Genomic DNA, 14122 nt, shown 5'->3' with positions numbered 1-14122 from the left:
GGAGATAGATAATGGTTGACTAAGGAGACACGACGGACTGTTCGAAAGCAGGGGACCGTTTTCAGGAGATGGTGAGAAGCTGAGCTGCAAACCGTAGTAACCATTTCTTATACCTTCTCACGAAGATATGATGCCGCCTTGCAGTGTTGGTGTATAGAGTAGTACTATCGAAGGGCAGCTGAGTTGGGAGATTGGGTGGTCGAGGCTGGGAGGAACGAAAGCGAGTTCAGTCTTCGGTAACATTGATTATGTTCCTATATTTTGTAGAAAGTCGCGTCATGTGCCCGTCTAGTCCGACCATCACATCATATCGCCAGACAATTTCTCTGTCCATTTCTCGAACGCAACGTTGGCATGTTTTACAGCATCAAACCCCATCAGTTCATTCTGATAGCCAATATCTCCCCACTGCCACGGGCATGGTGTCTTCCAGTCCACACGCGAGAGTTCTTCGTCCCTCTTTCGCTGATCAATGCCGTCGTGCATGTGAAACATTTCTCGATTGCGTATAGATCCGAGGACATTGGTGGTCGTCCGCGACTTTCTAATGGATTCGTACAGTTTGAGAAGAGAGTGAACATTCGCCGTACTATTAGCAGATTGTTTGTTCAATCTTGAAAATTTCCCCAGCAAGAGGCCTAGGACCGCACCGTCTTCAACCGCCATTGCCGCTCCTTGAGCCTGGTATGGGAGAGATGGATGACAGGCATCGCCGAGCAATACTACGCTTCCCTGCGATGATATGAGCACAGATTCTGTTACTGGCATAATGTCGTTTGAAATCTTACTTTGACCCAACTTTCTAACTCAGTATGATGACAAAGTTTCCATTTCAGTAAACTGTCGTTCATACATGATATCAGCTGCAGCAACCTACCAGAGTCAGCTTAATCCTTGATAAAGATGCTCTCTCGGTTTGGCGTTTCTTTAACCCCAACAACCCAAGAAGGGCAACCACACTCATAACGGAATTGACAAGGCAACTTACGTAGGGTCCCATCCTTCGAACATATATCTCAGTTCATTAATGCTGCCCTGAGACGTTCTAATGCCTTCTGAAAGATCGTCAGGAGTCCTGCCAAGACGAAATATAAGTGAGAGATGTCAAACAGTACCAGCTAGACTCACAACAGGACCAAGTTAAATTCCTGTCCGTTTCGAACAGGATAAAACGAGCAATGTTTGTCTGGACCCATCCACAGGCACGCCTTTTGGGATGTGATGAGGTCTCGAATGCCATCATCTTCTATTTTTTCTAACCTTGCAAGAGGGAAAGTCCCTCTAAATGCAAGGTCACCGGTTTCTTGAGGAGGACTCGACCGACCCAGGATCTGGTCCCGTGTTGTCGACCACAAACCTCAAATGCTGTTAGTTTCGCCAGTACCACATGTGTGCCCTTTACTTGGAAGCTTAACATCCGCTCCTACAATCACGTCGGCGGTAATTTCATCTCCGGTTCTTAGCACAACCTTAGGACTCTCGTCGAATATAATCTGCGAGACTTCGGAATTTGGGCGGAAGTCCACACCTATCCTTACAGCTTCTTCTAGCAGAAGTTCCTGATAGTCGGCGCGGTGTATAACGCTTAAAAGAAGTAAGAAAGAATGCTCAACAACATCCCGCAAAACTTACTAGTAGGATGCTCCAAAATCATTGACCATATCATCTAGACCAGGTCGGTTACACAAGGTGTGCCCATCTGAATATCGTAGAAGATTGCGTGAGTGAATACGCACAGCTCCACGCTGGCGAAGGCGGTCTTCAAGACCAAAATGCTGCATAATCCTTGTCGCATTCGGTGGGATCTGGATTCCTGCTCCAACCTATTCCATTTAGCATACGGCATACATAACTGTGAGGTCCATAGTACTGGCAGAATGGATGGCGCCCGCTCCAGCAAAAGAACCTGTAAGCCTTCCCTGTGACAAGCTATTGCGCAAGCAAGGCCACCTAAGATGCACCGTAAGCAGCGCCCGCATCACGTGCAGCCCTAGTAGAAGTTTACGTACCTAGGCCGCAGCCGACAATGATGATCTTCATTGTATCATAGGATGATGATACCCTTTGCTCAGTGACACAAATAGCGGCTTATTTCGCAGAGGAGGTAGAGGGGAACTTATGTGGCTGGTTGAGGGGACCAGAGCAGCTCAATCGGAAACCTACCCGTTCTCGAACTTCAGACCCCCATGGGGCCCCACTGGCCGCATCGGCATGTCGGCCGCATAATTTGCAAAAGTTCCGAGCAACGACGCCACTGAAATTGCTTGACAACTCTTGCTCCCAAGCACTGCGATGAAATGTTCTCATGTCGAAAAGGACTCGTTGGCGCTGGAAGGTTGAACGAGCCAGCTATGGCGTTGGTTGATGATTCGAACTTTTCCTGAACACCTTAAGGGAGAGTGCCAACTGCCGGCATAGCCGACAAACCCCATTCTGAGGACTTTGATGCGCACCTCGTCGGATACGATTCCGCCAAGATGACTGCAGAGGGGAAAGGTGCCTATTAGCACTGCGTCCGTTTCGGATGCGAAGCCGGGAATCATGAAGCCTCGAGACCAGGAGGAATTCACCTTAGAATCACTTTCCTTTGGTAAGATAGCACAGAGACTGATGAGCCCATTCGTCTTCGGTAGCGGACGCTCAGCATTGTGTGAACTTCAATGCATGAATCTGAATAAGCGGCAGCCGTTTGATTTAATTAGCTCGAACTTCTATCCAACAATATTAACTTTGGTTTACGGGCTCGGTACTAGTTAGCGTCATTATATGGAGGAGGCAAGGAACGTGTCATCAGCAAACGCCTAAGTCACAGATTAAGGTCTTCACTATCATCCTAGTCGTGTGTCCTGCTAGCAAGTCTAACCGTCGACCCCAACCTCGGCCTCGACACTGCCTGCGTTCGCCTACTCACACGCGAAACCCTACGTAACTAGTTCCCAGTACTTGACTTAGTTATTGTCATCAAGATGATCGATATGGTTATGAGACATGGTAGGTCGCCTGTAGATGATAATATCCACACAGTTCTTCCAGTTGTAGACTCTGTGCCTAGGTTGCCAGAGCGAAGACCAGGAAACATGGCTATAGAACCATATCGACAACTATTTCTGTCAGCAACCTTTTACTCGTCTCTTGCCCCAATGACAGCAGTAATGAGATGGCGTCGTGGTGATCACTGCATGCTTTCCAGCACTGGAATGATTCTTCCGCCTCAAGAATCCTCAAGTTCTGATCGTACTTCACTACAGTGAACAGTACTTAAAAACAGAAAGTACACGCACGGCCGTTGCTAAATGAGTATATCATTGCGTTGCGACTCTGAAGTGGCGCACCTACAGAATTTGCAGAGCGCAACTACAAGTGAAGCAGTCTTAACTTAATGCTTTTTCGAGCTTTGAGACTCCAGGCTGGGTTATTTTCGCTGACATATCAACCCCTTCAACTTCGCCAATTGTCCTACCATCGCCGAGGTATGCAAATCGATTGCGCCCAAGATAATGTATCTGGTAGTCTTCGAAGCGGGGCTCTCTCAGTGCTTCCTCATAATGCCAGGTAGATCCTATCCAAGGTCCAATTACCGGCCCGTCAGATTTTCCGTTCTTGTACCTGGTGAAGAGAGTCAATGATAGCGATAGGCATTTTGGGCAGTAGGGATACACACCAGCTTTTACAGCTATCGCTCCAGACCATTAGATCCATATATGCATCACGATGCTCAAGGAAATCTTCCACCGCTTCGATTTTAGGCTCCAAAGAAACGATATTCTCGGTCTGCATCTTGGTAATGCAGCGGTAAGCATAATCTATTGCTGTTTCAAGACCAGCTATCAACGAGCCATTAGATATTGGACTATTGGGTCCACCGGCCACTGGCATCGTTGTCAGCGTACTGAGTCATCAGCGCAGATTCTACAGGGGAACTCACTGAAATAGTTTGGGAATCCTGGTGCTGCAACAGAAAGATAGTGTAGTGGCTGCTCTTTCCACTCCTCTGCCAAGTTCCTCCCGTTCAGCCCGATGACCGGAAAGGCTGGCTTGAAAGATGTGTCGAATCCTGTAGCACAAATAATGGCATCAACCTCATACTCCTCTCCGTCAGTGGTGCGCAGGCCACCACTAGTGATGCATTCAATGTCCGTCGTCACGACGCGTGAATTAGGCGATACCAGCGCCTCTAGATATCCGGTGCCCGGAGTGAACCTGTTGCAATTAGCCGAGTGTGGTAGCATGTTGATGCAACTTACCGCCGACATCCAACCGCAAATTCTGGAATAATTCGCGAGCAAAGATCTTCTCTGAAGTTCAATCTCTCTTTCATCATCTGAGTAAACCGTTGCTTCGCAAGTTTCTGTTTTTCTGAGTCTTTGTAGTATACGGTGTAATTGGCTCCCGACGCATTATACAACCGTTTCCGATAGTCAAGGAAATATTGTGTGTCTGTCTTGAATTTCTCGATTTGTTCTGCGGAGTACCTGGTTTCTCGCCCTTGCGGTGCCAGGTCGGCATTGAATTCTGCAGTGATCCATGTTCGCGAGCGGATGAAACTAACCATCTCTGCCACAACTATCCTCCAGTTTAGTAAGATGGCGCGGTCGGCACAGCAACAAACTTACTTGGTGTCAACTTGGGGACGATCTGAATTGCAGACGATCCGGCCCCAATTACAGCCACTCGTTTACCCTCGAAACTATAGTCGTTGTCCCATCGTGCTGAATGAAGAAGTTTTCCCTTGAAATCGTGAATCCCAGTGATATCTGGCCATTTCCACTTGCTATGACTTTTGAGCCGTGGTCGATTCATAAGCTAGTATGCTCACTTACTTTAGCACACCGGTAGCGCTCAGAAGGACATCACATTCATCCACAATTGTCTCTCCTGTTGCCAGGATTTTTACACTAACGTCCCATTTTGAAGAGCTGGACGACCACTTTGCTTCCGTGACTTGGTGCGACAATTTGATGTATCTCATACAGTTCCACTTTTCAGCACAAGACTTGTAATATGCGTGGATCTCGGGGGCCTCTGCGTAGCTGCAAGATTTTTTAGTAAATGCTTTGTGCTAAACGATCGCGCGACATACAAACAAGACCATTCCGGGTTACCCTCCCATGAATATGTGTATCCATGGGCAGGGATATCGCATGCACAACCGGGGTAGCGATTCTCGAGCCAGGTGCCCCCGACATCCTCGTTCTTCTCGTAGATGACGAATGACACATTGCTGAGTTGACGATCATATTTATACGCTGCCGCAATGCCTGCTATTCCAGCCCCGATGCAGATTAGCCGCAGCTGCCTGCGGGTGTGGATCTGGGACTTTGACACCGAGCATTGGCCATTTTCGTCGAACTTGTCCAACATCGCGAAGTCACCAAATATGCTGGTACTCTACATACAATCGAAGGTGCCAAGAAAGAATGTGGAAAACAGCTCTTACTGATCGTACGGGTCCTAGGACTATATATCTGGGGGTAATCGCCAGCGTCCATATACCGTGCGATAAGACAGAATGAAGTTTACTTACTTGATCAAAGATGGGAATTATTCCGAAGCAGAAGGTCGAACAGCAGCCGACACTCTGTGAGAACGTGCACCAAAGTCATTTCGGCAACGGAGCCGTCGGAATCACATCCATGAGGCCTGCCCCCCGGGGCAACTTTATCCGCTTAGGAAGGATTGAAGAATCCCCGGGGATCGCTTCGAGGTTTACGCTACAGAAAATTGTTCCTTCTTCTCACCCAATTTTTGCGCTTCTCCACCATCAACGGGAGAGAAGTCCCTCGGACGCCATAAAAAAGACATCCGCCTGGGAGCTGATGCCGCTATGCTCGAATGCTCCTTATTACCCTTGGTCCATTCAATAGGGGTGCACCTTCCAACGCTCCCGTCTCGCAAATGCTATCTCTGATACTGCTAGGTCTTTGATTTGGGGTACTGGAGGAGGGCTGCGACCTATGCTGTAGAAGACTTCTAGCTCGGTCTTTACTTGGTTTCTAAGTGTCATGAGTTTAGGATCCCGTGTGGTCGTAGCGGCGTGAAGAAATCAAAATTGACTACCTAGAGGTAACGGATCGGCGGGCAGCTGTATGTAGGTACTTTATGTAAGGGCATGGCACTCGTAATCCAGTGGAGCAGCGGACAGAGGCACCCTCAATCGTTGCCTTACTCCCTACGCCACAATCACATTATGAACGCGCACAACATTATTCGTTCGCCTCCTTGCTAATCCCGATTCCGGCTCCCCCGCACTCTGGCTCCAGAAATGACTGCCGCCCCCGGTCTCGTTTCTCCACTGGACCAACCCAATGCTACTGTAAAACCTCTGAGCATCCCGCCTTTGGGCGGCGCTTCTCGTCTCCTACCGTGCCCAACCCAATCGCCCTTATCGGGCCCGGCACATCCTCTCCTGCTATTGTCTGCCCAGTATTGTCTTCACGACCGACACAATGGAAACTTCTGTTATGAGAAGACAGAGTGAGGCGTCGCATAGCCCTGGGGTGTTGGGGGTTTCCACACTATCAAAGCAACATGGCCACAAGCCGAGAAGGCGTACATATTTGGCTTGCACATTTTGCAGGTCGCGCAAACAGCGATGTGATGCAAGACAGCCACAATGCGGCAATTGCAAGCAGCAAGGCGTCGAATGTGTCTACCAGGCCGCTTCAAAGCGTGCAACCGTTACGCAGCGGTAAGTAAGTCGCTGTGGTCGTGTCATTTCTGGTGCGCAGTTCCATACCTTGAACCACTTTCTGGGTAACACTGCCGGGGCACGACAAAAATCAGTCAATTTAAAAGCTCCTGATTCTACCAATTGAGCTGACTTCGATGTTTCTGCAATCCAGATACGTCCAGAGCCTCCTGACAAAAATTGAGAAACTTCAGGCGCAGCTGGACGGAGTCGCACCCTCGCCAACTTCCACCCACAGCGCACACAGCCTTTTGAAGGACGATGATGTTCTAACTGCATCGGCAATTCAAGAAGCCCAACAACTCAAGGTGCGCTCTCCTACGCGGGCGTGTTACCGCAACGCAGACGCTGATCTTCACAGGGTACGGCCAGCGAACCATCCGAGGAAGGCTCAAAAAATGTTACACGTGCCCCTTTTTGCGGCAATAGTTCGATGACGGGTTTGAGTCCCCATACGTTTACCCAGCAGGTGATAGCTAGGCCGATCGATACGGCGAATCTAGATCAAGCGACGGCATCTGGCACGGTCCAGAGTGGTTTCGACATAGACCTCCACACCCTTCCACAAAAATGGCTAGCAAATCAGCTTGTTGACCGTTACATGGAACTATGTCAGCCTCAGTATCCATTTTTGCATGAAGCGACATATCGGAAAGCTTATGGCAACCTGTGGACTTCTGAAGAGCCCCCAAATGCAGTCATTGCGGGTACACTGAATGCTGTGCTGTCGCTTGGATGTCACTTCTCTACCAACTCCAGCATCGCAATGGCCGACTCATTTTTTCGCAGAGCTAAAGGACTTACCTTGTCCGCGTACGAGAGTACAGATGATGGAATGGTGACAACCACCTTACAGGCTCTTTCGTTGATAGCAATGTATCCACAGGGCTCGGAAGCGCAAGAACAGACCTGGGAGATTATTGGCATGATGATCCGGCTGTTGCCTAGACTGAGACTATCGCCTGGGAACGAGCATTCCAGCTATGAGGCAAAAGTCGAAAATGAGATGAACGTACGACTATGGTGGGCGTGCTTTGTTCTCGATACGGTGTACAGGTCATACTGGGGCCGTGAACCCCGTTTCCCCGATGCGGAGGACAACGTTCGATTGCCCCAGGCTCTCGAAGATGAAGACAGCCATTCTGGAGACGATATCACACCAGGAGCACTAACCCCACCGCCCAGGATCTTCTTCTTCGCACAAACCATACGGCTCTGCCAATTGATGCGGAACGTGGCTAAAACATATCGATCGACACCGAGCGCGGCGCAGACTTTGGAAATCGATCAGCAGATCCTAGACTGGTACTCCAGCATACCATCATTACCTTCCGCAGAGCGGGAATACTGTCTACACGGAATTCTGTGGCGCCAATGCGAGGTCCTGACATCCAGGTGAGGAGACGACACATTATCCTGCTAGCGAGACGAGGCTAATGATTCCACAGATTCTTACATCTCAGGGTCTTTCTTCTGACCCGCCATCTCAAGTCAAGCTATCCTCAACCCAAAGTGATCACAGCTTTCTCCTCTGCGAAAGGTGCGGCCGATGCAGTGTTACAGCCTATATTGGAGGAAGCTTGTGTAAAGGCGGCAATTGAGCTTATCCACCACCTCGACAGGCTCCATAGCGCCAAAGACGGACCACACAGTGCATGGTGGTATGACTTGAAGAGTAAGGAGCCTATTTGCCGCAAGAAAATATTTGTTACTGATACAGCCATCTCAGAAATCACGGCTTCCGTAGGAGCGCTACTATTGCATTTGAATAAGCTTGCAGAGGGCCAAACTGTGACCGCAGAGTTATTTCAGGGCGAAGAAAGTGCCCTTCATATTGCGCTGAAGCTTCTGAAGCAGATCGACAATTCCGGCAAACCGCAAGCCTCTGGGCTTCTTCAGCGGGTTGAAGGACAATTTGAGGCTGTGAGGGAAAAATTGCACACCATCGAGACTGGTAATATTGTGCCTGAGGGTCACGAAGAATCAATCCCCAAGTTCCAGCTCGACACCAGCTTTGACTTGATTGGGGACGAACTAATGGACGAAAGCTTCATTTCTTGGGAGCCTTGGAGCTCGGACACTATTACTGCGGAGCCGTTTAGTCTCGACTTACTGTCTTAAAGCGTGTCAAAATAGTGCTGCATGGACAATATCAGAAAAATGGGAGTCGCTGGCCCTTCAGTGTCTAACTATGGTCTTTCTCTCGAAGTTTCGACGGGCTATTCTTCGATGTGTCTCAAGGCTGGCCACGGAAATGGTCCCAACCCATCTGAACAGATTCTTCTATCTAACTCCTCTCAAGCTTCCGAGAATCTAACTGAGCGAGAAAACTCTTTATCGACGACTTCAGCTCAGCTCGCCCTTCGGCACCCGCATCGCCCATCGGAAGCAAAGTGAATGCATGGCAGCCTTCAGGGATGACCTTGAGTTGGACCTGATTTCCTTCGAGATACCACCTTGACGCCATGAATATGCTATCATCCAATGCCGGGTCAGCAGTCCCCACTAGAAAGAATGCCGGAGGTAGGTTTTTCAAATCTGCTCGCAGAGGAGACAAGTTTGGATCCTTGCGTGCTGTCTCAGGGTAAGACGCCGCAGGAAAAGCGGCGTCAACAAGGAGTTTCAGATCTTCGCTTCCTACCAATGCTCTCCCCTTGTAGTTGTGGACAGAGGGCGTGTAAGTAAGGTCATAAATTCCGTAGCTGAGGAACACAGCTGTGATTTGTTCTCTTAAATCAATACCCTCATCTCTCAGTGTCAAAAGGCTCCAGGCAACCAGATATGCTCCTGAAGATTCTCCTGCGATGAAGAGTGGTTTTTGTCCTAATTTAGCCTTCCCTTCTTCAGATAATGCAAATCGAAGGGCATCAAGAGCGTCCTCGCCGGCAGCTGGAAATGGTTCTTCAGGCGCTAGTCGGTATTCGACCGATGCTACGGCCAGAGAAAGATCGGTAGCAAACTCTAAAAGATATTTGTCTTGGCCGTCTGCTGATCCGTAGACGAGACCTCCTATGGGGTCAAAATGAGTGGCTGCAAACAAATCTCAAAGGCGTGGGAAATGGAATGTACTAACCGCCGTGATAGTGCAGTATGACCCCTTGTATCTCGCCAGCAGGTTTGATAAGACGCAGCTGGATTTGGTGGCCAGCATGAGTCGAAGGGATTGAAATCACCTCAGCCGTATCGAGTACAAAGGGTTTCTGAAAACCGTCGGTGCCTTCACGACGTTTGTCTCGGTATTCCTGTGGAGACCGACATTGATGCCACTGAATTTGGGAATTCGTCATTGCCTCAAGACGCTGATTGAACGCTTTCCTTGCGGCCAATCCATCCTCGCTGCAGGGGCTTAGCTCGATTGTGAGGCCCATTTCCTTGGAATTCTAGTAATGCCCAGGAGAGAGAAGAGCTAGGGTTGACAGAGTCACTGCAATATGACCTACACTTTGGCAGATATGAATTGATATTTCAAGGTGACATGTTGTGGAGCCGGCTCGGAAACAATCGCGAATGTCTCATCTTAGGAGCTCGACTGGTGCTTCAGGATCTGAAGACTCTCATCTAAGTCCACGATGTGATGGGTAGCTTCCAAAACACCAGCTCTCGCATCTGCCGACACTCCAATACAACCTGAGAAGAAGAGATCCCGTATCCTTACCAATTATCGAATAGGGTTCATTCCCGCGAGCATTGGCTACCAATCTTCTTCCTCGCAATTGACTTCTACCGGATCCTTAGGCTACAAACAGCAGAGTTCAGGGATGTAAAGTTGCCACCTAGAGACGGGAACGTACCCGATGGTTTTTGTGTTCAGCGCCCGTCGCCCGCGATCCCGACAGCCTGACGCGGGGCTCCGCACTTGCGAGATCTGCATTACATATAGCTACCGTACACGCCGTTGTTTTGCGCATAGCACAACGTCCAGTGCGGTAGATGACATCTGCACCACACTTGAAATTTTCAAAAGGGACTCCATTCTACTCTCAACGAAAATGGACAGGCAACAAAAGCACTTTTCGGAACCTATAAAAACCCATGGGCACATCATCCTTGTGTCAAAGGCACTATCGACTCGACTGCAAATACCAACGTCATTCTCTGGGCGAACAAGCTTCTGGCGTTGCGGGAATCCAGTCTGCCGTGGGAACTTGACCCGGATACGCTGGACACCAATGGATACGATCCGTTTAAAAATTATCCGGAGTCAGTGGTTTTCACGGCGCATCCAAAGATCGACCCTTACACGGATGAACTGATCGTCTTCGGCTACGAGGCCAAAGGACCTGCCACGGACGATGTCATTACCTACACAGTGGATCGAGAGGGCAAGAGACACAATGAGCTCTGGTTAAAAGGACCATACGCAACGTTCATCCACGACTGTGCAGTGACAGAAAACTGGGTGGTGCTGCTCCTTTGGCCATTTGAGGCGAGCATTGAGAGGATGAAAGCTAGCGGTCACCACTTTGCATATAACTACGAATTGCCTGCGAGTTTTATCGTATACCCTCGTAGGAAGCACAACATTGCGGGTTGGAAAGCTGGGGAATACCGCGTGTATCATTGGAAGAACTGTATGAATATCCACACAGCTGGTGGTTGGGAAGAAGAAGAAGGCTCAAAACTGGTTTTCGAAAACGCCAGAGTTCACGACAATGCTTTCGGTTTCTTCCCAGACGCATACGGAAGGAAACCTGGCCCCGAAACGAAGGCGGACTTCGTACGTTACGAAATCGATCTGACCCAGCCCAGTGAAAGCTGGGTCCCTGATCCAAAGGTCATCTTGGATATCCCGTGCGAATTTCCTCGCATTGACGATCGATTCATCTCTAAGAAATACGACATCATTTTCCTAAATGTTTTCCTTCCTGAGCGCTCTGACGGCAAGAAAAACATTTTCGCTGGCCTGAATGCGCTTGCAATGGTCAATAAACGAACCGGAAAAACTGAATTTTACTACCCCGGAGACAATTGCTTCTGCCAGGAGCCAACGTTCATCCCACGGTCTGAAAGTGCCCCGGAGGGTGATGGCTGGATCATGTCTGTCGTTGAGCAGCGAGATTACAACGTAAGCAGTTTGGTTTTCCTTGATACAAGGGAATTCAGCAAGCCCATTGCCGTTGCTGAGCTTCCCTTCCGTATCCGGGCACAGATCCATGGCAATTGGGTTGATGGAAAGGAGCTCAAGGGCAAGCCGCTAGTGTACTACCCTGAAGAGACAAAGATCTCAAACATGGGAATTCAGCCGTTTTGATGGGGATAGCGTGTTGGAAACTGCACGAAGATCTGGAAGCTTGTGTCTCTGATTCTGTCTTCGACGCTACTACACTGGTATGTAGTTGAAACTTTGAATGACGAGATTTTCTGTGTTCCTCTGCAAATGATCGACTCACAGTATGCATTCATTGCGCCGCAACCTGTTTGCAGCGGGTCGTCATCACTGTAGTCAATAATTTTCTTGATTGCTCGAAGACCTGTACAGATATCTTTTTATCTGTCAAAAAGACGCCTTGAAAGTCCTTCGGTAAGAAAACTATCTTCTCTCATTTCCAGCCGACACCCTGAGGCGATCTACACAAACAAATGCAAGGTAGCAGCCAATCTGCAGCAGGTGTGGTCAGGATGGCCCTCCTTCTCCTCTCACCCCATCCTTTATAGTTCCACATATCTATGATATCCTATCTTGAGCTCCTCCATCCTCATACCCTGCCAATGATTGTTTTTACTCGCATGCAAGGGGATACTGAGACATAAACACAAGATTTGTTGGGACTCTTGTCACTCACCTTCAGCTTATACCTCAACACATGCTCCATATTTTGAACAGTATCATGAGCAGTGTTATGTCCGTCTACCAATATCTCCAAATCTCCTTTTCCCGACGTCGAGTCTTGCGCCGAGGGCTTTGATGAGCCAAGATAGCATCTCCGGAGGATAGTCCCAAGTAGTAACTCCAAGCACTCTGCCGTGCTTCTTGCAAAAGGCACTAACATTCGCAAGTGAAACTTCCGTCTTCGGGTTGTTGACCCAACTGTTCCAAATCCCAAGACTCTTGTAGAAATCAAATGTGCCAATGAGAATGCTGTTAGCAACAGAGACGGCGACGATCTCTTCGATTTATTTCAGCACTGAAGTGATTCGCACATGCCAGTTTCCCTCCGTCAGCCAACGCTTGATCCTGAGGCAGGGGTGCTTACACCAATTGTGGATAATGTCCACCGACCCTGCGGTGGCCAAGAGGCGGGTACTTTGCGATGTTCTCAGCATCCTTGGCCTCGGCCTCAAATAGCCAATGAATCATGCTACCTCAAAGACCGGTTGGACCTCGAAGAAAATCATCAAACTCAGCTCCAGAGGGAACTCATTAACACCGCCACAATGATCATCGCACTAATATGGATTACAGACAAGCGGTGATAAGCCACAGCAACGCTAGCAATAGACAATATCGCCGCGTCGGAAACGAACAAAAAGCGTGTTCGAGGTCAATGAGGACAGTATCGCGCCCAGTCATGTCAGCTGCCAGGACTGACTTCGGGGCGTCACGAGCTTCAAGATTGGAGACTAGTTCACCACGCGTTCAAAGATATCCCGTTACGCTTTCCGGATCAGAAAGATAAGGTATTTCAATCACGTTCCAGCCGAAGCTATAAAGTTTTTCGACGTGGTTTCGAGATTATTTCAGGCGTAGCTTCAGTATTGACGTAGTTTCCGTACCAATGACAAGCAACACTTATTTTCGCCGTGAACCATTCGCTAAGTCTTCCTGGTGGCCAAGAACTCTCTCTTAGATACCTTCGAGAACACCCGAAGAAGATCAAATCGGTGTGGTGTATGTCAAACTTGCGTTAGTGTTCTTGGAGGCTGGTCAAATCGGTTTGGTTGCTGCACATCGGGTGTAGGTTTATTATGAGAATCATTATTTAATCGATAGCTGATCCACAACGGAGAGAGATCTGCAGCATTCGTTGAGGGAAACATCGAAGGGAGTTCCTGAGACCAATTAGTCAAGTTCGCGAATTACTGCTGTGCACCGAACGAGAACATGTGCCTCCCACTCGAATTCCCAACAGCACTTAAAGAGTGTAGTGGACTCTTGGTTTGCCCGGCGCCAAGGGCATCTAGTCTGGGGAAGACAAGTTCACTGTCTTGGCTGGATATCGCCCATGGGGTATTCCGAATCTGTGGTCCCTCCACATCAGCTTGTGATGTCTTCACCCTGATACCCACTTCTCGCAGTAGCACGGGGCAGGGAGCCAGTAGCCCAGAGCCACTCGCTAATGCTAACCTCTATTTCAGAACTCGTCATATTGCTTGGAAGATATTCGATAGACGCCTTGGCGAAGTTTATTGCCTTCTAGAAGGCCTCCGAAAGGATATTGGCCAAGCATGCCGCGCCCGTGAAACTCCAATGTTCCAATCTGAAATATCTTGGAC

The 14122-nt window shown here is 49.0% G+C and overlaps 5 protein-coding genes across 5 annotated transcripts; 2 read left to right on the top strand and 3 right to left on the bottom strand.

Annotated features, from left to right (window-relative positions):
* Positions 1–300: 300 nt before the first annotated feature.
* Positions 301–2040, bottom strand: PV08_07958 (uncharacterized protein; the record flags this gene model as incomplete). Its single annotated transcript, XM_016382284.1, has 8 exons — positions 301–732; positions 789–873; positions 989–1075; positions 1129–1357; positions 1403–1584; positions 1633–1823; positions 1871–1950; positions 2010–2040. The coding sequence occupies 8 exons, from the start codon at positions 2038–2040 to the stop codon at positions 301–303; spliced, it is 1317 nt and encodes a 438-aa protein (XP_016232987.1).
* Positions 2041–3371: 1331 nt separating this feature from the next.
* PV08_07957 (uncharacterized protein) lies at positions 3372–5361 on the bottom strand (the record flags this gene model as incomplete). The annotated part of the gene is made up of 7 exons (XM_016382283.1): positions 3372–3606; positions 3662–3869; positions 3926–4200; positions 4245–4563; positions 4614–4771; positions 4821–5030; positions 5081–5361. The coding sequence occupies 7 exons, from the start codon at positions 5359–5361 to the stop codon at positions 3372–3374; spliced, it is 1686 nt and encodes a 561-aa protein (XP_016232986.1).
* A 1760-nt stretch (positions 5362–7121) lies between these two features.
* Positions 7122–8809, top strand: PV08_07956 (uncharacterized protein; the record flags this gene model as incomplete). The annotated part of the gene is made up of 3 exons (XM_016382282.1): positions 7122–8083; positions 8137–8363; positions 8418–8809. The coding sequence occupies 3 exons, from the start codon at positions 7122–7124 to the stop codon at positions 8807–8809; spliced, it is 1581 nt and encodes a 526-aa protein (XP_016232985.1).
* A 166-nt stretch (positions 8810–8975) lies between these two features.
* Positions 8976–10056, bottom strand: PV08_07955 (uncharacterized protein; the record flags this gene model as incomplete). Its single annotated transcript, XM_016382281.1, has 2 exons — positions 8976–9697; positions 9762–10056. 2 exons carry the CDS (start codon positions 10054–10056, stop codon positions 8976–8978), a joined length of 1017 nt encoding a protein of 338 aa, XP_016232984.1.
* A 426-nt stretch (positions 10057–10482) lies between these two features.
* Positions 10483–11939, top strand: PV08_07954 (uncharacterized protein; the record flags this gene model as incomplete). The annotated part of the gene is made up of 2 exons (XM_016382280.1): positions 10483–10614; positions 10653–11939. 2 exons carry the CDS (start codon positions 10483–10485, stop codon positions 11937–11939), a joined length of 1419 nt encoding a protein of 472 aa, XP_016232983.1.
* Between the last annotated feature and the right edge of the window lie 2183 nt (positions 11940–14122).

This window comes from Exophiala spinifera (genome assembly GCF_000836115.1).
Source record: "Exophiala spinifera strain CBS 89968 unplaced genomic scaffold supercont1.6, whole genome shotgun sequence".
Taxonomy (NCBI): domain Eukaryota; kingdom Fungi; phylum Ascomycota; class Eurotiomycetes; order Chaetothyriales; family Herpotrichiellaceae; genus Exophiala; species Exophiala spinifera.
This window is presented reverse-complemented; position numbering and strand designations above follow the sequence as displayed.